Below are 24,644 nucleotides of genomic sequence, written 5' to 3' on the forward strand. Positions count from 1 at the left end.
GGCCACTGCAGCGATTATCTTTAAACAGGTGGGCCATCCTGATGCCACAGGGTCCAATTTTTTTGACAAATAAGCAACTGGGCGATTCCAGGGACCCAATTTCTGAGTCAATACTCCTTTTGCAATGCCCTTATTTTCAGCCACATATAAATGAAAAGGTTTGGTTACATCTGGCAGTCCTAGGGCTGGAGCTGAAAGTAAAGCTCGTTTGATTTGGTCAAAAGCCCGTTGTTCCTTATCGCCCCAAACGAAAGGAGTGCTGTTTTTGGTTAGGGGGTACAATGGGGCTGCCAGCTCAGCAAACCCTGGAATCCATAGTCTACAGAATCCGGCCGTCCCCAAAAATTCTCTAACCTGCCTGGCGTTTTTGGGAGCCGGAATTTGGGCCACCGTATCCTTTCTGCTCTCCGTGAGCCATCTTTGCCCCCCTTTTAATAGATACCCCAGGTAACTGACCTGTTGTTGGCATATTTGTGCTTTCTTGGCTGAGGCTCTATATCCCAGGGTTCCAAGTTCCGTTAACAGTTTTTCAGTACCCTTGATACAATCTTCTTGGGTCTCAGCAGCTAATAAAATATCATCAACGTATTGGAGTAATGTTACCTGGGGATTTGATTCTCTGTATAATGCCAAATCCTGATGGAGGGCTTCATCAAAGATGGTCGGGGAGTTCTTAAATCCCTGAGGTAGCCGTGTCCATGTCAGCTGACCAGACATTCCCGATGTTGGATCTTTCCATTCGAAGGCAAAGTAGGGTTGGCTCAGGGGAGAGAGTCTTAAACAGAAAAAAACATCTTTAAGGTCCAAAACAGTATACCACGTATGTTGAGGTGGAAGAGTGCTCAGGAGGTTGTAAGGGTTTGGAACTGTGGGGTGGAGGTCTGCCACCCGTTTGTTTACCTCTCGTAGATCCTGCACCGGCCGATAATCATTTGTTCCTGGTTTCTTTACCGGCAGGAGAGGAGTGTTCCATGCTGATTGACATCTTATTAAGATGCCCAAGTCTAGTAGCCTCTGTATATGGGGACGGATACCGTCTTTGGCTTCTCTACTCATGGGGTATTGACGGACTGTTATTGGGGTGGCAGTTGCCTTGAGTTCCACTAGCACCGGGGGCCGATTTTTGGCCATCCCCATTCCGGCAGTTTCTGCCCAGGCTTGAGGGAACCGAGTTACCCAATTAGTAACATTAACTCGTGAGGATGAAGGCTGCTCGTATAATTTATATTCATCTTCTAATTTCATAGTCAATATTTGAAGTAACCTTCCCTTATTATCAGTTATGGTGGGACCTTCTGGCTGAAAGTGGATTTGAGCCCCTACTTTGGAGAGTAAATCTCTTCCCAGCAAAGGATAGGGGCATACCGGAATAATCAAAAATGAATGGGTTACTCGTCCAATCCCAAGATCTACTGTCCTTCGTGTGGTCCATGAATATTGTTTATTCCCAGTGGCTCCTTGTACCCATGACCTTTTAGCTGAGATAGGACCTTTTGAGTGGAGAAGGACGGAGTGCTGGGCTCCGGTATCTACCAAAAATTGAACAGGTTCCCCCTCCACTTTAAGAGTTACCCGGGGCTCGGGGAGAGGGTTCGAGCCCTGACTTTCCTAGTCGTCTTCTTTCAATGTTAAGATTTTGTTTTTGGTTGGCCTTCCTCCATTCTTTTTCTTAGGGCATTCTCTCGCCCAATGTCCTTTTTCTTTACAGTAGGCACATTGGTCCTTGTCTAATGGCTGCCTTCTGTCTGCCGTTCGCCCTTCCTGCCTATTTCTATCCCCTATATTTCTTCCTTCAACCACAGTGGCCAGTATCTTACTTAAATTCCTCTCCTGTCTCTTATCCCGTCTTATTTCACGGGCTTCCTGCTCTTTCTGCTTTCTTTCTTCCTTCTCTTCCTCTGTTTCTCTTTTGTTATATACTTTATCTGCCTCTTTTACTAACTCCTGAAGCGAAAATCCCTGCAAGCCATCTAGCCTCTGTAATTTCTTCTTAATATCAGGGGCCGCTTGATCTATGAAAGCCATTGCTATAGTAGCCCTATGTCCCTCCGAAGTTGGATCATAAGGGGTAAAGCGTCTAAAGGCTTCCATTAAACGTTCCAGGAACACAGTTGGCGATTCCTGGGGCCCCTGAGTTACTTCCCTTACCTTAGCCAAATTAGTGGGCCGTCTGGCCGCTCCATGGAGACTCGCCACCAGAGCCTGGCGATACATTTTCAGGCGCTCCCTACCTTCCGGGGCATTGAAATCCCAGTTTGGCCTGACGAGTGGGAAACCAGCATCAATCTCGTTAGGCAGCTGGGTAGGTTGCCCATTGGCGCCTAATACATTTTTTCTGGCTTCCAAAAGAACCCGTTGCCTCTCCTCAGTCGTTAGGAGAGTCTGGAGCAGCTGCTGACAATCATCCCATGTGGGCTGGTGGGAGAAAACAAGAGATTCTATTAAAGCGGTAAGGGCCTGTGGATTTTCGGGAAAAGTTGGGTTATGCATTTTCCAATTATTAAGATCTGCAGAGGAAAAGGGCCAATATTGGAGAGGTCTATTCCCTTGGCCATCGGGGGGGCCATATTCTCTAAGAGGTAGGGCAGTGGAGTCCGGGGAGATAGCCCTCCGGCTCCTAGTGCCCACTGAGGGACCCCTTTCTTCTTCCATCATGGATGGTTCCCTTGGTGCCGAGGGCAGTGGAGCTGGGGGTCCTCTAGGTGGTAGGGGATTCGGGGCCGGAGGATAAGGCGGTGGGGAATCCAAAAGAAGCAAATCGGACTGCGGGTCAGGATAAATCGCCTTCGGTAGATCCGCGGCGTCGGGTAGCTTCTCCGTGTTGGGATTTTTCTTTAAGGCTAATATCTCCGACGCTGCTGATGTATGCGCGGACGTACCTGTTGAGGAAACAAAGGGCCGGACCCACGGAGGTGGGGAGAGAATTAAATCTTCCCAGACCAAGACATATGGTACTTGGTCTGGATGTCCGTGGGCCTCTATATTAAATATCTTAGACTTCAGCAGCTTAATCTTGTCTAATAAAAAGGATCCTTCGGGGGGCCATCCTATCTGAAATGTTGGCCATTCAGAGGCACACAAAGTCTGCCACTTTCCTTTCTTTACCTCTACCGAAAAATTATGGGCTCTGGCCCGAACTTCGGTCCAATAGCTTAGGGTAAGGGAAAGAGGAGTCGTCATAGTTTGTCCCATTGTCGTCCGTCAGAGAAGAAGAATAGACCACAATACAGAAACAGTTAAAACTCCACGAAACACATATACGTATGGGCCACCGCGAGCTCGCTTCAAAACCGAAACTTCTTCAGATGGCAGTTACCACCAAGGGAACTGCCGAAACCGAGTGAAGGGGAGACAGAGTTTGCCTCTCCTTCCAGATGAGCCACCAGGGCGTCCCCTAGGGCTCATGGACGCCGGCTATTAGCACGTCTGCCTAGCCAGAGGTCCGATACAGATTCCATAATAAGCCGATTCTTACGGCTTTCCTCCGATAATGGCCCACAAAGAACAAGGGACAAACAGACAATCAAGCTCGAGCTTACCTGGTACCTCCAACTCCCGATGTTCTTGTGGTCCGGGGCGAGTGGAATCCCGGACGAGCCCCCAAATGTTAGACCTGCGCGGTCTCCTAGGAGTTTCGACTCGCCCAGGAAACAACAAGAGTCGGAAGTCGATGCAAAACGCAAGAGGTTTATTGAAGGCCGGTGCACCGGGGTTCCTTGGTCCTCACGCAGGAGGTCGAAGAAGGAACCCTTTTGGGCGCGAATATGTCAGTTTTATAGGTTCCCACTTCCCCGTATGTAAATTATAGATTTGGTTGTGTTCTCCTGCTGATTGGTCCCGGCTTAGGCTCAGACCAGAGAGGGAACTTGTCCCCAGCTGCCTGATTGGTCTTTGACAGACACCTTTTTTACATTTTGTTATCTCCCTCCTTCTCCCCAGCTGCCTGATTGGTCTTTGACAGACACCTTTTTTACATTTTGTTATCTCCCTCCTTCTCGGAAGGGGGCCGGACATCCTGGAAATTCACCCATTGTCTAAGAAGCCCCTATTGTCTGGAGAGTTCTTAATCATTAGCTGGAACAATGTCCCTCGAGTCCCACAGTTTAATCATTTGTAAAATAAACCTTGTGGGATACAATTATATATAAAGTGTTTCACAAATATGAGGGATTATTGGCACTTATCTTTTATTTGCAGATGGGTGGCCTGTTTGCACATGATCTACTTCATACATTTGGGCAATTAAAGAAACAAGTAAACAAAGTTGGTATTTGTAATGCATTAAATGTGGAGCCTAAAAATGTCTGTCAGTTCTAACCTTGCACCCTTGAGGTATCATTTGTTTCCAGGTTATGCCAAGGTCTTGAAGAAAACTGGAACTGAATAAAGACAGATAACATCCTGAAAAGGAATCCCCATATTGGCTGTTCCCAGATATGTTGTAAAATTTTTATGAGCATGATCTGTGGGAGATGATGAGAGTCAAGTGGAAGGGAATAGTCAAAAACATACATTGTTGCATATTTATGAAACAGACACATATATATGGTATGTCCATTGATAGTATCACTCCAAGTAGATGTGTTTCCTCAGTGACTTGGAAAAGGAGGGCAAAATGTAGGCCAGTCAGTTATGATAGTCAATTCTAAACAGTTTAGGTTTTGCACCTGTGATAGCATTTTTTTCCCCTGTTTGCCAGTAAAGACACTAGGGAGAGCAAAATCCTGATTTTTATCCTGTTTGTTTAATGCTTATCATTCTGCTTACTATCTTTTAGTGACTACTCTGTTTCCAGCTGTCTAAACATTCTCTCACATTCCTGTCAGAAATGTGACTCGAGCTCAGGTTCAAGAAATGCAGTGTCCACTCCCTCATTGTTTTTTGGGTTTTTTTTTTTTTTTTTTTTTGGCCACACTGTGAGGGGAATCTTAGTTCCCTGACTAGGGATCTAACCCAGGCCCTCAGCAGTGAGAGCACGTAGTTCTAACCACTGGATCGCCATGGAATTCCCCTCTCATTGTTTATTACTTTCTCAGCACGCTTTTAGTTAAGGTTTGAAATGATTAAACCAGTTAGCATTATTATATTTCAAATCCACATCCTATGAGGAGTACTTCTCATTAATAGTGGGATCATCTCCTGATACACCAAATTCGATTATTACTTAATCTTATGATACAATGAATTTGAAAAGTAGACATTTAACTGGAGGTTAAGGCCTTTCTTTTCATCCATTGAAAAAACATTTCTGTAAACTCAGTTATGTGAGCTATTGTTTATTTATTGTGTATTAATATATTTCATTTAAGAATGCAACATCAAAATTTCTTATGAAGTATGATTCTAATAATATTACTGCATAGTATAAAATAATTACGTAGCTGTATTCTTATGTATGAAATAAAGGGTCTTATGTGTAACCAGTGTAACCAGCTATCTTGGCAGCTTCTTTGTGAAAAATTTAAGTAAAAAATATCTGACCAGGCCTAGCATGAATTACCATTACTATCTTAGTTGTGGTCACATTAAGCTTAGTTTTGAAGAAGTACTTATTGAATACAAAAAGAGGATCCTTGGAATTTCCCAGAAGTTTTACTGTTAATACTTTTAAAATCAGAATTCCTGTTATAATGTTAACTTGGGGAAATGAGGCCATTTAAATAACTAAGGAGGTCTTCCTACCTAAACTCTCATATTCTCCTTCTGGATGTTATGTGTTTATTTTTTTCTATGAGAAGGAATTTTCTTACAGGCTTCTTTTTTTTTAAAGGGACACCTTTAATTTTTTTAATTAGAGGTTGAACAGTAAAATGTAGTTTAGTGAGCTGTAAATTTATAGATGCGTATATGAAGGTCTTGGAAAATATTGAGTGACTGTTATCCCAAGAACCTTCTACAACATTTCACCTTTGAGAGATCATTAAAATTAGTCACAGTAATGCTATGGACATCTTTTATTATTCTGTAATATTTTTATTATATTCACTGTATGTGTAAAGCGTTTGAGAAAAGTAAGCATGAGTTGATTTTTCTAGTTTTAGCAGCAAAATATCTGATGGCTTATTTAAGTAATATATCTATTCGCTTACAAAAGTTAATTTGTTATTTGTGAACACTTCTCTGTGATGGGTACCTTTGATTTGAGAAATCAGTAAAGTTGGTTGAGTTGGAACTAACATAAAGAGATTTAGTTTAATCCTTACTGAAAGCCTATAGTTTCATTTAAATTATGTGAAAATATATAGTTGTTATTCTATGGTGTATAGCTTTTAGTACCGTTTGCCAAGCCTGATGAGCAGCTGTGATAATGAATGACAGACCTCTAAGAGAATGCGATTATTTGCTATTAATTCACAGAACTGATTCACTTTATATCAGAAGACTTGTTTGTCGAATGAGTAGACCTGATGACACAGGCCCTGTATCATTATATTATTTCATACCCAAGCTCAGACACGAGTATTTTGAAAGACACTTCTGGGTTTTGTTAAACCCAGAAGTTTAACCTGTTAAAACTCCCTGGTTCTGCCAAAGATTATACCTTTCTGCTACCTAAGTAGCTTAAGCCAAGGCTAGTTACACATTAACACTCATTCTTACTAGAATAGCAAGTCTCATACTTTGGGGGTCTCACACTTTATACTCTCACAGATGACTGAGAATCTGCAAAGAGTTTTGTTTATGTAGTTTTATCAATTTTAGTGTTAGAACTGACAACTAGAAAAATTTAAGCTATTTATTTATTTTAAAAAGGACAGGAAACCATTGCATATTAAATAGCATATTTTTTGAAAAAATAACTGTACTTTCCATAACAAAAAAGATAGGGAAAAGAATGATATTGTTTTATATTTTTGTAAATATCATTGATATTGGCTTAATAAAAGACAGCTGGATTCTCATACCTGCTTCTACATTCATGCTTTTACAGTACATTGTTTTGGTTGAAGTATATGAAGAAAATCAGGTCTCACGAATATGTAGTTGGAAAGAGGAGTATTTTTATAGCCTTTTCAGATACTTATGGAAACTCTTGTTTGAATACTACACCAACACTCAACAAATAATAATATCTTAAAGGCTAGTTGCAATGTGAGATATATAAATGCATCAATGAACTTTTTTTTACTCTGCTACAATAAAATATATTGGTTGGCTTTGCACTTTGAAAGATCTTTTATCCATGCATGATTTTATAACATCATGCATTAGTCACTTGGTAAATAGGGATCAATGAGTTATGCTGATATTCCAAATGTTGACACATATAGTATTTAAAATATTACATTAGTTAATAATACTGTCATATTAATCAGGAATGCAAAGCTGTCAGGCTCATGATGGTGCTTGAAAGTTCATTTTATCATTGGTAACAAACAGTCTCAGATCTGTATCTTGAAGTGACAGGCCCATTTCATTCATTTGAGACAATGTCTACCAAATACATAAGACTATATAAACATGTTTGTCAGTTATTCTTTCAAGTAAAAAATGGTGTTCTTGGGGGGAAAAAAGGAACAGTTCAGCTCACAACTTAAACATCTACACAAGTAGTTTTTCGCTAAACAACTATAATACTTCTGTATGCAGCAAAAGTGCTTTATGTGTATTTACTCTTTGAAACAATACTGTATACTCAAGGGTCAAGTTACAATGAAATTAAAATGTTTATTGCTTCATCAAGGAAATTATTAACAGAAACTTTTTTTTTTTAAACTGCAAACGTGCGTGTAGCTTTGAAGAATACAGTGACTACAAGTATAGTTTGGTGCTGCTGCATTGATTACTGTTAAGTTACCAGCAACTTTACCCACCATTACTTTTCCACCATTAATGTAAATGTCGACAAAGTGAAAGAAACAACCAGTTCTTAGTACTAATATGATAATAGTTTTGACCACCGGGACTCCTGTGATTCTGTGTACCACACTTTGAGGGCTACTTTTCTAGAATGAAAAAGGCTTATGGTGGCCACAGGAAAGCCAAAGATGTAAAGTCATGGAACTTAGATAAATGAATTGTTGAGGGTGAAATATACATGTAAACAAATTGACAAGTCAACTTTTCTGTACCATGTTAGTAAAATATATGTTTAGTGCTATATATAGGAAGAAAAGGTTATTATAATTATTTATTATAATAAGAATGTATAAAATCGTTTGGAACACATGAGTGGAACTGCTTGATTCTTTGGTTTGGAGGGGGCTAGAGAAACTGGGGAGCTTCAGAGAAGACGTCACAGAATAAGTGAAACTGAAGTGCTCAATAAATATTTGTTCAATGAATTACTATTTCAAAACACAAATGTAGTAGAGAAAAATAGTTTCACTTAACTAATTAATGTGTCCTTAAGGTTTTCATGCTATTTCTTTATGTATTCCTTATGATGTCTGCTCAAGGAAATGAGTCTGGTAGAATTTTTCATTTGGTAGAGAAGCTATGAACTTGATTAATGTGTCTCTCTAAATGTAGGAAGTCATCCAAATATTACTTTTTTGATGTCTCTTTAGACTGAGTCAAGGAGTCAATGAGGCAATGAAAGGAGAGGCAGGAAAAAACTAGTAAAGAAGGGGAAAGAAAGTGTTATAGCTGTGATGATAGAAACTAAGCTTAGGTCAAAGGGGGTAATAATCATAATAACTAACACTTACCATGGAATTATATGGCAAAGGCTATTCTGAGTACTTTTCATGTGTTACCTTGTATGAGCGTCCCAAGAATACTAGTAGATAGGTTCTAATATTCTGCCTTTTACAGATGAGGAAACTAAGGCACTGAGAGGTTAAATAAAGTGCTCCAAATTACACAGTTATTAAGCAGGGTAACAGAAGGCAATCTGGCACAGAGAGCTGCTGTATTGATGAGCTCCTTTCTATTTCTATTCCATCTCTTCAACAATATTGTTATCCAGATATTTTTTCTTCATGTTTTTAGAGATAGACTTTACTTTTTAGAATACTTTTAGATTCACAGCAAAATTGAGCAGGAAGTACAAAGAATTCACATATATTCTCTGTTCCCCAAACGCACAACTTTCCACAATATCAGTATGCCCCACCACAGTGGTACATTTGTTACAGTCAATGAATGAACTTACATTGGTCACATGACTATCAACCAAAGTCTGTAATTCACCTTAGGTTTCACTCTTAGTGTACATTCTAAAGGTTTTGACAAATGCATGATAAAATGTATCCACAGTTACGGTATTATACAGAATAGTTTCACTGCTCTAAAAAGCCTCTAAGTTCTGCCTATTTATGTCTCCCCAACCCCAGGCAACTACTAATCTTTTTGCTCTCCATAGCTGTGCATTTTCCAGAATGTTAAGTAGTTGGAATTATACCACGTGTAGCCATTTCGGACTGGTGTGTTTCACTTAGTAATGTGCATTTACGTTTCCTCCATGTTTTTTCATGGCTTGATAGCTCATTTCTTTTTAGCACAATAAAGTATTCTGTCACCTGGATGTGCCTTCACCTACTGAAGGACATCTTGGTTACTTCCAAGTTTTGGCAATTATGAATAAAGCTGCTATAAACATCCATGTGCAGGTTTTTGTGTGAACATATGTTTTCAACTCCTTCGGGTAAATAGCTGAATTGTATGGTAAGAGTATGTTTACTTTTGTAAGAAACTGGTGCACTGTGTTCCAAAGTGGCTGTACCATTTTGCATTCCTACCAGCGATAAATAAGAATTCCTGTTGCTCTACATTCTTGCCAGCATTTGGCATTGTCATTGTTTTGTATTTTGGCCATTCTAATAGATATGTAATGGTATCTTGTTGTTTTAATTTGCTTCCTTTATGAAATATGATATTGAACATCTTTTCATTTGCTTATTTGCCACCTTTATATCTTTTTTGGAGAGGTATCTATTCAGATCTTTTGCCCCCTTTTTAATTGGGTTGTTCACTTTCTTATTGTTGAGTTTTAAAAACTCTTTGTATGTTTTAGATGACAGTACATTATCAGATATGTGTTTTGCAAATATTTTCTCCCAGTCCTTAGCTTGTCTTCTCATTTTCTTGACAGTGTCTTTCACAGAGCAGAAGTTTTAAATTTTAATGAAGTCTAGCTTATCAATTATTCCTTTCCTGGTTCATGATTTTGGTGTTGTATCGAAAAAGTCATTGCCAGAACAAAGATCACCTAGGTTTTCTCCTTGTCATCTTCTAGAAGTTTTATAGTTTTGTGTTTTACATTTAGGTGTATGGTCCACTTTGAGTTAATGTTTGTGAAGAGTGTAAGGTCTGTGTCTAGATTCATTTTCTTGTATATGAATATCTAGTTGGTCTAGTACCATTTGTTGAAAAGACTATTTTTTCTCCATTGTATTGCTTTTGCTCTGTTGTCAAAGTTCAGTTGATTATATTTGTGTGGTCTGTTTCTGGGCTCACCATTCTGCTTAATTGATCTATTTGTCTTTTCGTTGACTGGTACCACACTGTCTTGATTACTGTAGCTTTATAATAAGTCTTGAAGTCAGATAGTGTCACTCTTACAACTTTGTTTTCCTTCAATATTGAGTTGGCTGTTCAGGGTCTTTTGCCTCTCCATATAAACTTTAACATTAGTTTATCAACATCCATAAAATAACTTGCTGGAATTTTGTTTGGGATTGCATTGAATCTGTAGATCACACTGGGAAGAATTGAAACTTGACAATATTGAGTCTTCCTATTGATGAACATTGGAATTGCTCTCTCTTTCTCTCTACTTAGTTCTTTGATTTCTCATCAGAGTTTTGTGATTTTTCTTATATAGATCTTATACATAATTTATTAGGTTTATACCTAAGTATTTCATTTTTGGGGGTGCTAATGTATGAAGATGGTATTGTGTTTTTAATTTCAAGTAACAGTTGATTGTTGGTGTATATAGGAAAGCAGTTGGCTTTTGTATATTAACCTTGTATCCTGGAAACTTGCTGGAATTGCTTATTACTTTCAGGTTTTCTACATAGACAGTCATGTCATTTGGGAACAAAGACAGTTACACATCTTCCTTCCTAATCTGTAAACCTTTTATTTCCTTGTTTTGGCTAATTGAATTAACTAGGACTTTCAGTGCAATTTAGAAAAGGTGTGGTAATAGGTGACATCCTTGCCTTGTTCCTAATCTTAGCTAGAAAGCTTCTAGTTTCTTATGATTAAGTATGATGTTATCTGTAGGTTTTTGGTGAATGTTCTCTGTCATGTCAAGGAACTTCCCCTCTATGCTTAGTTTGCTGAGAGTTTTTATCATGAATGGGTGTTAGATTTTCTCAAATGCCTTTTCTGTATCTATTGATATGATCATGTACTTTTTCTTGTTTAGCTTCTTGATGTGATTAATTGACTTTCAATGTTGAACCAGCCCTGCATACCCAAAATGAATCTTATTTGGTCATGGTTTGTAATTCTTTTCATACATAGCTACATTCAATTTGCAAATATTTTGTTGAGGATTTTTGCATCTGCATTCATGAGAGATATTGATGTATAGTTTTATTGTAATTTCTTTTTCTGGTTTTGGCATTGGGGTAATGCTGGCTTTATGGAATAAGTCAGGAAGTATTTCTTTGGCTGCAGTCTTCTGGAAGAGATTGTAGAGAATGTTTTAGTTTCATCCTTCAGTGTTTGGTAGAATTCACCATGAACCCATTGTGGCATGATACTTTCTATTTTGGAAGATTATTAATTATTGATTCATTTTCTTTAATAGATATAGGCCTATTCAGATTGTCTACTTCTTGTGTGTCTTATCAGATTATATCTTTCAAGAAATTGGTTCATTTCATCTAGATTATCAAATTTGTGGGCACAGAGTTATGCATAGTATTCCTTTATTATCTTTTTAATGTCCACAGGATCTATAGTGATGTCCTGTCTTTCATTTCTGATATTAGTAATTTGTATCTTCTTTTTTATTTTTATTTTGTCTGGCTAGAGACTTGTTGATTTTAATGTTTTTTTCAGAACTAGCTTTAGGTTTTGTTGCTTTTCTCTATTGATTTCCTGTAATAGATTTCACTGATTTCTGCTCTAACTTTATTATTTCTTTCCTTCTGTTTACTTTGGATTTAATTTGCGCTTCTTTTTCTAGTTTCCTAAGATAGAACTTAGATGACTGATTTTAGATTTTTCTTCTTCTCTATGAATTCAGCGCTGTAAAATTCCCTCTAAGCACTGCTTTTGCTGAATCCCACAAATGTTAAGCTGTATTTTCATTTTCATTTAATTAAAAATATTTGAAAATTTCTTTTGAGATTTTTGTCTTTGATCCATGTATTACTTAGAAGTGTGTTGTTTAATCTGTGAGTATTTGGGGATTTTCCAGCTATCTTTCTGTAATTGATTTTTAGTTTAATTTTATTGTGGTCTGGGACATGCATTATATGATTTCTGTTCTTTTAAATACATTAAAGTGTATTTTATAGCCCAGAATGTGGTCTGTCTTGATGAACAAGATGTCTTTTTCATTGTACTGAATTGAAGAGTCTTAGATTAATGACGATATTTTAAAATAATTCTGTTTTCTGTCCATGGTAGGTACTGAGCACTTTATCTTCAACTTATTTCATGATTTGTTCTAATGGTGAAAAGTTTTCATCTTAGTGCTCTGTTCCTACATGTGCCAACCCTGGTCTCAGAATGAGTGGCGTCTGTGGAAAATCTAGGCTGTCTTCATAAAATGCATATGCATATTAGTGAAAGTATTCTACATCATGAATCTGCAAGTGATTTTTGAAAAATATTGGCTGAAGTAACATATCACATCTGGAATTTTTTTAAATGGGGAGACATTTCTCAGGGATTTATAACTAATAAATTTACCTTATACTTTTAAGATGTGACAATTTTTTTTTTTTCTATCTCCTTTAGTTTTGTCAGCCTGGAGGGTGGCAGCTGTCCAGAGAGAGGAAGCAGCCAACGTTTTTTGTGGTGGTCCTGACAGATATTGACTCAGATCGACATTACTGCTCATGCCTAACCTTTTATGAGGCAGAGATCAATCTTCAGGTACAGCAACTTTTCTAGCCAAATTATAGCCAAAGAGACACCATTTAGGAATCTTTTTATTATGCCATATTTGTTTTTGTTAGAATAGCAAGTTTGAGTTCTATGAGCTACTTTAAAATGACTGAGGTACTATATTGTTGAAGAAGAGAGCAAGAAGGTAAAGTTATTGTCCAGGTTTAATTGTTCTTCTTTAAAATATTGTTCATAATCTGCATACTTCTAAGAATAGCATCTCTGCAAATTGGTTTATTAAGAAGATTTGTGTCCTCTCATGATGAACCTGTGGTTTTTCCCTTTCAGTCTTTCTCCTGAGGTGTCTTTCACAGAATATAGAGCATTTAATCAGAATGTTTATAAATCACTTATCACAATGCTTGATATTATTTTTTAAGTGCTGAAGTAACTGTTAACTCATTATTATTAGTGGTGGTAGTATCAAAATGATGGGACTGACATTAATAGGCTAGAACTATAGAAATTAAAAATACTGGGTCTTTCAGAGAATTAGCTGGGGTTCTCTCAGTTTCAAACAACTGGATCTACTGTCTCTAATTTATTCAGAAAAGGATTTATGAGAAAGTATTGGGTAGTTTATGTAATTTCATGGGTAAGGGGTGAGCAGGGAACCAGTTCTGTTTACTAGGAACTGCCTAGCTTGGGGCTGTTCATGCTTTTTCAACCTTTTATTACTATGATGTTGGGTACCAGACAATACAGCCTTCACAATAATCACACTAAAAAAATCCGTTCTCCCATGTGTAGCCACTGTCACACATTGGTGACTTCTGCTTTAAGTGTCATATGGGTTGTTTCCTTGTGTCAGATTGCATGCAGATCCCCCCCCAAAGGAATCAGAAAAACTTTGTTGTTGTTGTTATTTGTTTGTTTGTTTTGCTTTCAAGGCCCTATAGTATGAGAAGGAAACTATAAAACAGTTTGCAGGATGTTGAGTGAGCCAATTGCATTATCATCTGCTATGCTTTCTGCTACATACAGATGAATGAGTATCACCACCAGGGAAAAGGATTGGCTTGCTTTCTGAAATGACCTCACAAAGGAGCATTTGTTATTTTTGTTATTTTAATTAAATGCCAAGATCTGAATTTTCTGGATGCAGAAATTTCATTTTTCAGTACAAGAGGAGACAAACCACCTCTCATGGTACAGACTCACATTATCCAAGTTCATTAGACTGATGTATTAAAACCAGCATGCTAGCTTTTTAATTTACAGTGGTAAGTTAAAAGGTTATATAGAACAAAATATACATTATCTATATTATCAGCACATTTTCTCCTTGTTGTCAGATCTTTGTGGGAAGCCGTATCAAAATCAGAAGCATTTTGATTGTGGAATCAAACTAAGGAATATTTGATGTCAAATATTTAACACCTGCCAGATTAACACAGCCCGTTGTTTATACAGTTGACCCTTGAACAACATGGGCTTGAACTGCACGGGTCCACTTATACACAGATCTTTTTCAGTAACTATATACTACAGTACTGCATGATCCATAGTTGGTTGAATACGTGGATGCAGAGGGCCAACCGTAAAGTTAATATGTGGATTTTCGACTGCACAGTGGGGTCAGCACCCCTAAACCCTGCATTGTTCGGGGCCAACTGTTTTTGAAATTAGGGCTTATGTTGTCAGTTCAGACAGAGAACTTAGATGTCTATGATTCTAGTCATTTCTGTCCTGATTAGTGTTCGGGTGGATGTTGCCAACAAATAGCCAATCGAATTCCCATTTTGGTCAATTCAGTCTAAATAAGAATGTTCTCTTGTTGAGAGCCTTGCTATCTTTTTCAGGTGACCTTTCATTTCTCTGTTGATCTTTTGAACATAAGTCAGTGCTGAGAAGGCAGTATTTTCTTTTATTTCCATATTCTTGAGGGTACCTCTTTACAACTCCCTAGAATTATCTAATGAAACTGTGATTATTTGGGTTCTTTTTCTTCTCTCCATCATTACCAACCCCTTACCCCCCAAATAAACTCACAGAAAAGTAATACATTAAGACAATGTAGGGGGTTCCAGTCCAAGATGGTGACATAGGAAGCTTCTGAACTCACTCCTATGGACACACTGAATCCACAGCTACACATGGAGAAATTTCTCCTGAAAGAAATCCAGAAACTAGCTGAGCAATTCCTATACAGCAGGCAAACGAGAACATACCCACACTGAAGTGAGTAGAAAAGGCTGAGATGCAGTCTCACCATAAATGTCCCCTGGCAGAGAGACGTGCAATTGAGAAGCAACTTACAACTTCCAGCTCCTCCCCTGAGGTGCGAAGGGTTTGGACCCTGCATCTAGCCCCCATCTTTTTAGACTTCCACTTGAGGTAAGGACCCAAAAACACCTAGCTCTGAAAAACAATGGGGCTTTTATTCATGAGACCCACCGGACTATAACAAGCAAAGAGTTCTTAATGGGTTTTCAAGGATTTGCTGTGGCTCAGCACGGAGGAAGCAGGGAGAAACACCCATCTCTCAGTCTGCCTGAAAAAATCCTGTTTGCCTACTTTTTTTTTTTTTTTTTACGGTACGCGGGCCTCTCACTGTTGTGGCCTCTCCCGTTGTGGAGCACAGGCTCCGGACGCGCAGGCTCAGCAGCCATGGCTCACAGGGCCAGCCGCTCCGCGGCATGTGGGATCTTCCCGGATCGGGGCACGAACCCGTGTCCCCTGCATCGGCAGGCGGACTCTCAACCACTGCGCCACCAGGGAAGCCACGTGTTTGCATACTTTAAAAGCTACTGCCTGAGGATCAGGTTTCTAACTTAGCACACATCTAGGAGCTAATTTTGATTCTCTTTGGAGACCAGGGATCTGGCAGGTGCCATCTCTGTTCCCTCTCTAGCCTGCTCCCGCTCACTGGTTTCTTCTTGGAAAGAGCTTGTGCACATGTCTGGCGCCCCAGATTTTGCAGCTGCTTCCCAAGGGACACACCCTTTTAAACCTTTGACTCTGTGGCCAACAGGACTTGAGCTCCCAGGTCCCACAGGATTGTAGCAAACGAAGTTCTTAACTGGCTATCCCCCAAGGCTCAGCACAGAGGGAGCAGACAGTAACACCCATCTCCCAGTCTCCACTGAAAGATACATATTTGCATACATTAAAAGCTGCTACCTGAAGGTCTGGCTTCCAATCCACCTGAATCTAGGTGCTGACTATGATCCTTCCCTTTGGAACACTATCAGGTATTGGTATACCCTCAACTATGGTGAGCACTAAGAATAAAGTAGACTGCTTGGACCATCATAAAGATTTGAGAGACAACCAAGAGCTAGGGCAGGTTTGAATAATAAGGTTCATCTCCTACAAGAGGCCACTCCTTCAGGACTAGGAGAGGTAGATGTTTTAAATAATGCATAGAAACCAACACAGAGAGTCAAGGAAAATGAAGAAATAGGAATATGTTCTAAATGAAAGAACAAGGTAAAACCTCAGAGAAAGACCTTAATGAAGTGGAGATAAGTGATTTACCTGATAAAGAGTTTAAAATAATGGTCATAAAGATGCTGAGCTCAGGAGAAGAATGGATGAGCAAAGTAAGAATTTCAACAAAGAAATAGAAAGTGTAAGAAAGTACCAAATAGAAGTCACAGAGCTGAAGAGTATAATAAGTGAACTGAAGAATACAATAGAGGGGTTCAATAGCGCGCTACATGACACAGGAGAGAGGATCAGTTTACATGAGGACAGGACAGTGGAAATCATCTAATTAAAACAGAAAAATGAAAAAAATGGAAAAGAATAAAGATAGCTTAAGGGACTTATGAGATAACATCAAGCAAACCAGCATTCGCATGGTAGGGGTCCCAGGAGGAGAAGAGAAAGAGAAAGGGGCAGAAAACTTACAAGAAGAAATAATGGCTGAAAACTTTCCTAACCTGGGGAAAGAAACAGATATTCAGATCCAGGAAGCCCAGAGAGTTCCAAATAAGATGATCCCAAAGAGACCAACACCAAGACACATTATAATTAAAGTGTCAAAAGTTAAAGACAAAGAGAGAATCTTAAAACAGCAAGAGAAAAATAACTGGTTCATAAAAGGGAACCCTGATAAGACGATGATCAGAATTTTCAGCAGAAGCTTTGCAGGCCAGAGAAGAGTGGCAAGATTTATTCAGAGTGCTGAGAGAAAAAAAAGTGTCCATTAAGAATATTCCACCTGGGGCTTCCCTGGTGGCGCAGTGGTTGAGAGTCCGCCTGCCGATGCAGGGGACACGGGTTCGTACCCTGGTCTGGGAAGATCCCACATGGTGCGGAGCAGCTGGGCCCGTGAGCCATGGCCACTGAGCCTGTGCATCCGGAGCCTGTGCTCCGCAACGGGAGAGGCCACAACAGTGAGAGGCCCGCGTACCATAAAAAAAAAGAATATTCCACCTGGCAAGTTGTCCTTCAGAGTCGAAGAAGAGAAGAAAGAGTTTTGCAGACGAGCAAAAGCTAAAGAAGCTAATCACCACTAGACTGGCTTTACAGGAAATGTTAAAGGGACTTCTTTAAGCTGAAATGAAAAGGTGCTAATTAGTAACAGGAAAACATATGAAAGTATAAATCTCACTTGTAATGGTAAATATATACTAAAATAAAGATAAAGAATTTGAAACAGCAAGGAAACAACAAATTGACAGTAGTAAATACATAATTAATTTAAATGTAAAATGACTAAATTTTCCAATCCAAAGATGTAGAGTGTCTGAATAGATTAAAAAAAACAAAAAGACCTAGAACAAAACTCACTTCAGCTTTAAGGACACACATTGACTGAAAATGAAGGGTAGAAAAAGATACTTCACGCAAATGGAAATCAAAAGAAAGCTAGGGTAGCTATACTTAATATAAGACAAAATGACTTTAAACTAAAAACTGTAATAAGAGACAAGGATAGTCATTGTATAATGATAAAGTAGTCAACTCATCAAGAGAGTATAACACTTGTAAATATTTATGCATCTATTATCAGAGCACCTAAACATATAAAGCAAATCTGAAGGTAAAAATTGATAGCAATACAATAATAGTAGAAGACTTAAGGACCCCACATTTAACAATGGATAGATCATCCGGACAGAAAATCAATACAGAAAACTGGATTTAAACAGTATGTGAGACCAGGTGGACCTAACAGACGTATATAGAATCTTCCATGCAACAGCAGCTGAATAAACATACTTCTCAAGCACATGTGGGACATTCTTCAGGATAGGTAATGTGTTAGGCCACAAAACAAGTCAATAAATTTAAGAAGATTGAAATCATATCAAGCTTCTTTTCCAGCCACAAAAGTATAGTACTAGAAATCAATTACAAGAAGAGAACTGGAAAATTTACAAATATGTGGAGGTTAAACAACATTCTATTGAATGGGTCAAAGAATAAACTAAAAGGAATAAAAAAAATACCTTAAGACAAATGAAAATGCAAATACAGCATACCAGAATTTATTGGCTAAAGCAAAAGCAGATATAAGGGGGAAATTTATAGCAGTTAACACCTACATTAAGAAAAGAGTAAAATCTCAAATAAGCAACTTAAGTTTATACCTGAAGGAGCTAGAAGAAGAACAAACTAAGCCCAAAATTAATAGAATGAAGGAAATAACAAATATCAGAGTGGAAATAAATGAAACAGAGTAAAAAGACAATAGAAAAAAAACCAGTGAAACAAAGAGTTGTTTTTTTTTTTGGAAAGGTAAATCGACAAACCCTTAGCTATACTCAGCAGGATAAAAAGGGAAAGGACTCAAATAAAATTAGAAATGAAAGAGGAAATGTTAGATTTGATACCACAAAAATACAAAGACTCATAAGACTACTATGAAAAAACACACACCAACAAATTGGACAACCTAGAAGAAATGAATAAATTCCTACTAACATACAACCTACCAAGTCTGAATTATGAAGAAATATAAAATATGAACAGAACAATAGTAGTAAAGATATTAAATTGGTAATCAAAAACATCCTACCAAGGAAAAATCGAGGACCAGATGGCTTTACTTGTCAATTCTGCTACACATCTAAAGAAGAATTAATAACAATCTTTCTCAAATTCTTCCCCCACCAAAAAAAGAGAAGAGGAGGAAACACCTTCAAACTCATTTTACAAGGCCAGCATTACACTGATACCAAAGACAGACATGGGCACTACAAGAAAAGGAAACTACAGGCCCTGATGAACATAGATGCAAAAATTCTCAACAAAATAAAGGCAAACCAAATTCAGCAATACATTAAGAGGATCATACACCATGATCAAGTGGGATTTATTCCTGGATGCAGGGTTCAACATATGCAGATCAATGAATGTGATCCACCACATTAACAAAATAAAAGGATGAAATTCATATGATCTTCTTAATTGATGCAAAGAAATCTGTCAAAATTCAACATCCATTCATGATAAAACTCTCAACAAACTGCGTATAGAGTGAACATACTTAAGCATCATAAAAGCCCTTTATGACAAGTCCACAGCTAACATCATACTCAGTGGTGAAAAGCTGAAAGTTTTTCCTCTAAGATCCAGTACTAGTCAAGAATGCCCACTCTTGCTACTGTTATTCAACATAGTATTGGATGTCCTGGCTAAAAGAATTTGTCAAGAAAAAGAAATATAAGCCATTCAAATCAGAAAGGAAGAAATAAAACTGTCTCTATTTGTTGATGACATGATATTACATATAAAAAATCCTAAAGACTACAAAAAAACTGTTAGCACTAACAAAGGAATTCTGTAAAGTCGCAGGACACAAAATTGATAAACAAAAATCAATTGAGTTCCTATACACTAACAACAAATCATCAGGAAGAGAAATTAAGAATATAGTCCTATTTATAATTGCATGAAAAAGAATAAATACCTGGGTATAACTTTACCAAGGAGGTAAAAGATCTGTATCCTGAAAACTGTAAGACATTAATGAAATAAATTGAAGAAGACACATATAAATGGAAAGATACCCCATGCTAATGGATTGGAAGACATAATAATGTTGAAATGTCCATACAGCTCTAAGAAATTTACAGATATGGTGCAGTCCCTATCGAAAGTTCAGTGGCATATTTCACAGAAATAAAGAATCCTAAAATTCATATGGAACCACAAAATACTCTGAATAGCCAAAGTATTCTTGAGAAAGGAGGTTAAAGGTGGAGTCACACTTCCTAATATCAAAGTGTATTACAAAATTTTATTAATCAAACCGTATGGTATTGGCATAACAACAGACATGTAGATCAATAAAACAGAATACAGAGCCCAGAAATAAACCCATGTGTATATAGTCAATTAATTTGCAACAAAGGAGCCAAGGATATACAGTGGCAAAAAGATAGTCAATTTGATAAATGGTGTTTGGAAAATTGGACAGCTATATGCAAAAACAAACAAACAAAAAACCAGGATCCCTATCTTATGCCATACACAACAATAAATTCAAAATGGATTAAAGATTTGAATGTAAGGCCTGAAACTGAGTAAGTTCTAAAAGAAAACTTAAGGGGTGAGCTCCTTAACAAAGGTCTTGCCAATGACTTTCGGCAAAAATAAGTGGGACTGCATGAAACTAAAAGCCTTCTGCACAGCAAAGGAAACTATCAACAAAATCAAAAAGCAACCTGCTGAATGGGAGAAAATATTTGCAAACCACATATCTGTTAAGAGGTTAATATCCAAAATATATAAAGAACTCATGCAACTCAATAGCAAAAAACCAAACCATCCAATTTTTAAATGGGAAAGGACTTGAATAGACATTTTCCCGAAGAAGTCATACAACAGGTACATAAAAAGATGCTCAACATCACTAATCATCAGGGAAATGGAAATCAGCACCGTAATGAGATATCACCTCATACCTGTTAGAATGGCAGTTTTCAAAAAGATAAGAGGTAACAAGTGTAGTCAAGGCTGTAGGTAGAAGGGGGGAACCCTTGTGAACTGTTGGTGGAAATGTGAATTGGTGCAACCACTATGGAAAATGGTATGGAGGTTCTTAAAAAAATTAAAAATAGAACTGCCTTATCCAGTAATCCCACTTCTGGGTATGTATCCAAAGGAAATGAAAACAGGGTATCGAAGAGTTATTTGCACTCCCATGTTCATTGCAGCATTATTCACAATAGCCAAGATATGGCAACAAGTTAAGTGTCCATCAATAGTTGAATGGATAAGGATGTTTTATATACATGCATAATACATATGCACAACAGATATATATTTCATACACACAATGGAACATTCAGTCATAAGAAAGAAGGAAATCCTACTGTTTATAACAACATGGATGGTTGTGCTAAGTGAAATAAGTCAGAGGGTGACAAATACTGTATGGTATCATTTATATGTAGAATCTTAACAACAAAAAAGGTTAAACTCAAGAGAAATAGAGAGTGGAATGGTGGTCACCAGGGGCTGAAGCTTTCAAGAAATAGGGAGAGGTTGGTAAAAGAATACAGAGTTTCAGCCATAAGATTAGTAAGGTCTGAGGATCTCTAGTAAAACATGATGACTACAGTTGATAGCACTGTATTGTATGATTGAAATTTACTAAGAGTGTAGATCTTAAATGTTTTCATCTCCCCCCCACACACAAAAAAAGTATCTAAGGTGATGGATGTATTAAATAACTGGATGGAGGATACCTTTAACAGTGTATCCATATGTCATATCACCACTCTAAATATCTTAAAATGTTGTCAATTATACCTCTATAAACCTGATTAAAAAAAGACAGTTTAGCAGGTGTAAAGAGATTCTAGGAAGCCCAATTAAACTTAACAGAAATCAATACAGGATGACATTATAGCAGGCATTTTTGGAGCGGTTCTAGGAATTCTTGGATATTTTTCAAACTTTTCATTTGGAAATAATTTCAAACTTACAGAAAAGTTACAAGAATATTGCAAACATCTATATACCCTTTACCTATGTTTGCCCATTTAAAATATTTTGTCCCATTTCTTTATTATCATAGATATTAATTCTCTTTAATAGACCCCTCTCCTTCCCTTACTCCCTCTTTCTCCTTACACACACACACACACACACACACACAGAAAGTTTTTTCAGAACAATTTGAGACAAATTTGTGTGCATCATTTCCCTTTGCCCTAAAGTCTTCAGTGTATGTTTCATAGGAATAAGTATTTTCTTATGTAAACATAGTATGGTTATCAATATCAGAAAATCAATATCAATATTATACCTTTATCTCATCTACCATCCATTCAATTTTGTCATTTGACCTAATGCTCTTTATGCTCCGCCCCCCCTTTTGGTCTTCCAGTACAGGATGTAATTTAAAATTCTGTATTGCATTTAATTATCTTTTGTCTGTCTTCATCTGGAATAGTTGCTCAGCCTTTGACATTTTCAAATAATGCAGGTCCCAATGCCCCTTTTAAATAGAATGCTTAATAGTTTTTGTTTTTCTGATGTCTCTCACTTTAGATTCAGGTTATACATCAGTAATTGGATTACTACCAACATTTGGAATACTAAGTGTATGTCCTACTAAGGGCACACATCTGGAAGTACACAATGTCTGTCTGCTACCCACCTGCCTTCCTGATGCTGTTCTTTTTGAGTACCTAGTCTGGTGATTGTCAGATTACCTCCATTGTATAGTTGCTATTTTTTTTTCTTTGCTTGCAACTAATAAGCCATGACTGATAAGATACTTTAAGACTATGCAAATACTCTACTACTCATTAATTATCCCCCCTGCCAGATTCAGCATTTAGTGATGATTCTTGCCTGTGCCAATTTTTATTATGATGGTTGCAAAATGATTATTTTCCAACTATGCACACTCTCTACCTGTACCTTTACCAGTCAGCAGTTGACATTTTACGTTTTCTGTCTTGTCTATCTATGTGAGTTATAGATTCATGTATTCCAGTTTCTTTTTCTTCAGTAGTATATAATTAATGGTTTTTACTGTTTTAATGCACAGATTGTCCAAGATTTGACCAGTGGGCAACCCTTCAGAGTGGTTCCTGTGTTCTCTTGACAAGCCCCATCAGGGTTTTTTTTTTTTAGCATTTTTAAACTTTCTTGCATAACAAGCTGATCCAGGATCATCTTTTTCCTTCCCTTCCTCAGCCTTGAAATCAGCCAATTCTCCAAGGAGCCCTGGCTCATTTGAGTATGGAATAATATTAAAAACCAAGATTAGGGGCTTCCCTGGTGGTGCAGTGGTTGAGAGTCCGCCTGCCAATGCAGGGGACACGGGTTTGTGCCCCGGTCCGGAAGATCCCACATGCCACGGAGCGGCTAGGCCCGTGAGCCATGGCCGCTGAGCCTGCGCGTCTGGAGCCTGTGCTCCACAACGGGAGAGGCCACAACAGTGAGAGGCCCGCGTACCGCAAAAAAACAAAACAAAACAAAACAAAAACAAAAAACAAGATTAGGGTTCTTGTATATTTGGAATCAATGTTTCAAAATTATTTTTCTTTTTAGCTCAGATATTTTCCTATTTGCCATTTTAACTGGACCAAAACATTGTAATTTATTTAGTATTTACAGTCACCTTACAGAAAGTTAGTGTCTGCTTCATATGAGTTTTTTAAGATTCTGAAAATGTAAATAAGTTATAAGAGTTCTGGCTCCTATATAAGTTCGCTTAGGTAGTAGATGCTAGCCAGAATTATGTAACAGCTTTTCTGTATGAAGAACAGAGAGATAATATCTTCTGGAATTGGTCCAAAAATTGGTAAAAATAATGAGGTAATATTTGAAAAAGATAATATTAAAGCCCAGATGGTGTTCCTTTCTAGGTCATCATTAATGTTGTTCCCATTTTCGATGTGAACAGTTAATTATGTACTTTAAAAAAAATGTGTTTTTCCATGCCGCGGAGCAACTGGGCCCGTGAGCCACAGCTACTGAGCCTGCGCGTCTGGAGCCTGTGCTCCGCAACAAGAGAGGCCGCGATAGTGAGAGGCCCGCGCGCCACAATGAAGAGTGGCCCCCGCTCGCCACAACTAGAGAAAGCCCTCGCACAGAAACGAAGACCCAACACAGACATAAATTAATTAATTTTTTTTTTTTTTTTTTTTTTTTTTTTGCGGTACGCGGGCCTCTCACTGTTGTGGCCTCTCCTGTTGTGGAGCACAGGCTCCAGACGCGCAGGCTCAGCGGCCATGGCTCACGGGCCCAGCCGCTCCGCGGCATGTGGGATCCTCCCAGACCGGGGCACGAACCCGTGTCCCCTGCATCGGCAGGCGGACTCTCAACCACTGCGCCACCAGGGAAGCCCTAAAAATATTTTTTAAAAATGTGTTTTTCTTTTATTTTTGGATCATATCATCAATTGAAAAATAGATCTTTTAATTCTCATTTTGTGTGAATTACTTCATACCAAATATACTATGGCACATTATTTGGAAGCCTAAAGAAGAGGAACTTAGGGATACAAACTATCCAAAGTATAATTGTGCAACTTTAAAAATGTTGGCTCTTATCTCTCTAAGATACAGTAACACTGTCAAAAATCACAAGCATTAAACTTTTGATAACATATTCCCGGAATTATCCAACTAGGCAATGTGATTATAAAATTTTTTAAGTAATCAGTAAAATATGATAGATGTGACGTTGCTTTATATGACTTACCTTAA

At 37.9% G+C, this 24,644-nt stretch overlaps 2 protein-coding genes across 5 annotated transcripts in view; one reads left to right on the plus strand and one right to left on the minus strand.

Annotated features, from left to right (window-relative positions):
• Nucleotides 1-24,644, plus strand: part of SBF2 (SET binding factor 2) — a 472,518-nt gene that overhangs the window by 205,877 nt on the left and 241,997 nt on the right. For all 4 annotated transcript variants that reach the window (XM_079929044.1, XM_079929040.1, XM_079929042.1 and 1 more), the window contains exon 3: nt 12,868-13,005. In XM_079929044.1, coding sequence (XP_079785170.1) covers nt 12,868-13,005 — 138 coding nt within the window. The remainder of the gene's footprint in view (nt 1-12,867; nt 13,006-24,644) is intronic.
• Nucleotides 979-3,761, minus strand: LOC307190123 (uncharacterized protein). Its single transcript, XM_079929046.1, has 2 exons — nt 3,540-3,761; nt 979-2,415 (listed from the first exon to the last, which is right to left on the minus strand). The coding sequence occupies exon 2, from the start codon at nt 2,212-2,214 to the stop codon at nt 1,609-1,611; it is 606 nt and encodes a 201-aa protein (XP_079785172.1). The 5' UTR covers nt 2,215-2,415; nt 3,540-3,761; the 3' UTR covers nt 979-1,608.

The sequence above is a fragment of the Stenella coeruleoalba genome (genome assembly GCF_951394435.1).
Source record: "Stenella coeruleoalba genome assembly, chromosome: 8".
Classification (NCBI taxonomy): Eukaryota; Metazoa; Chordata; class Mammalia; order Artiodactyla; family Delphinidae; genus Stenella; species Stenella coeruleoalba.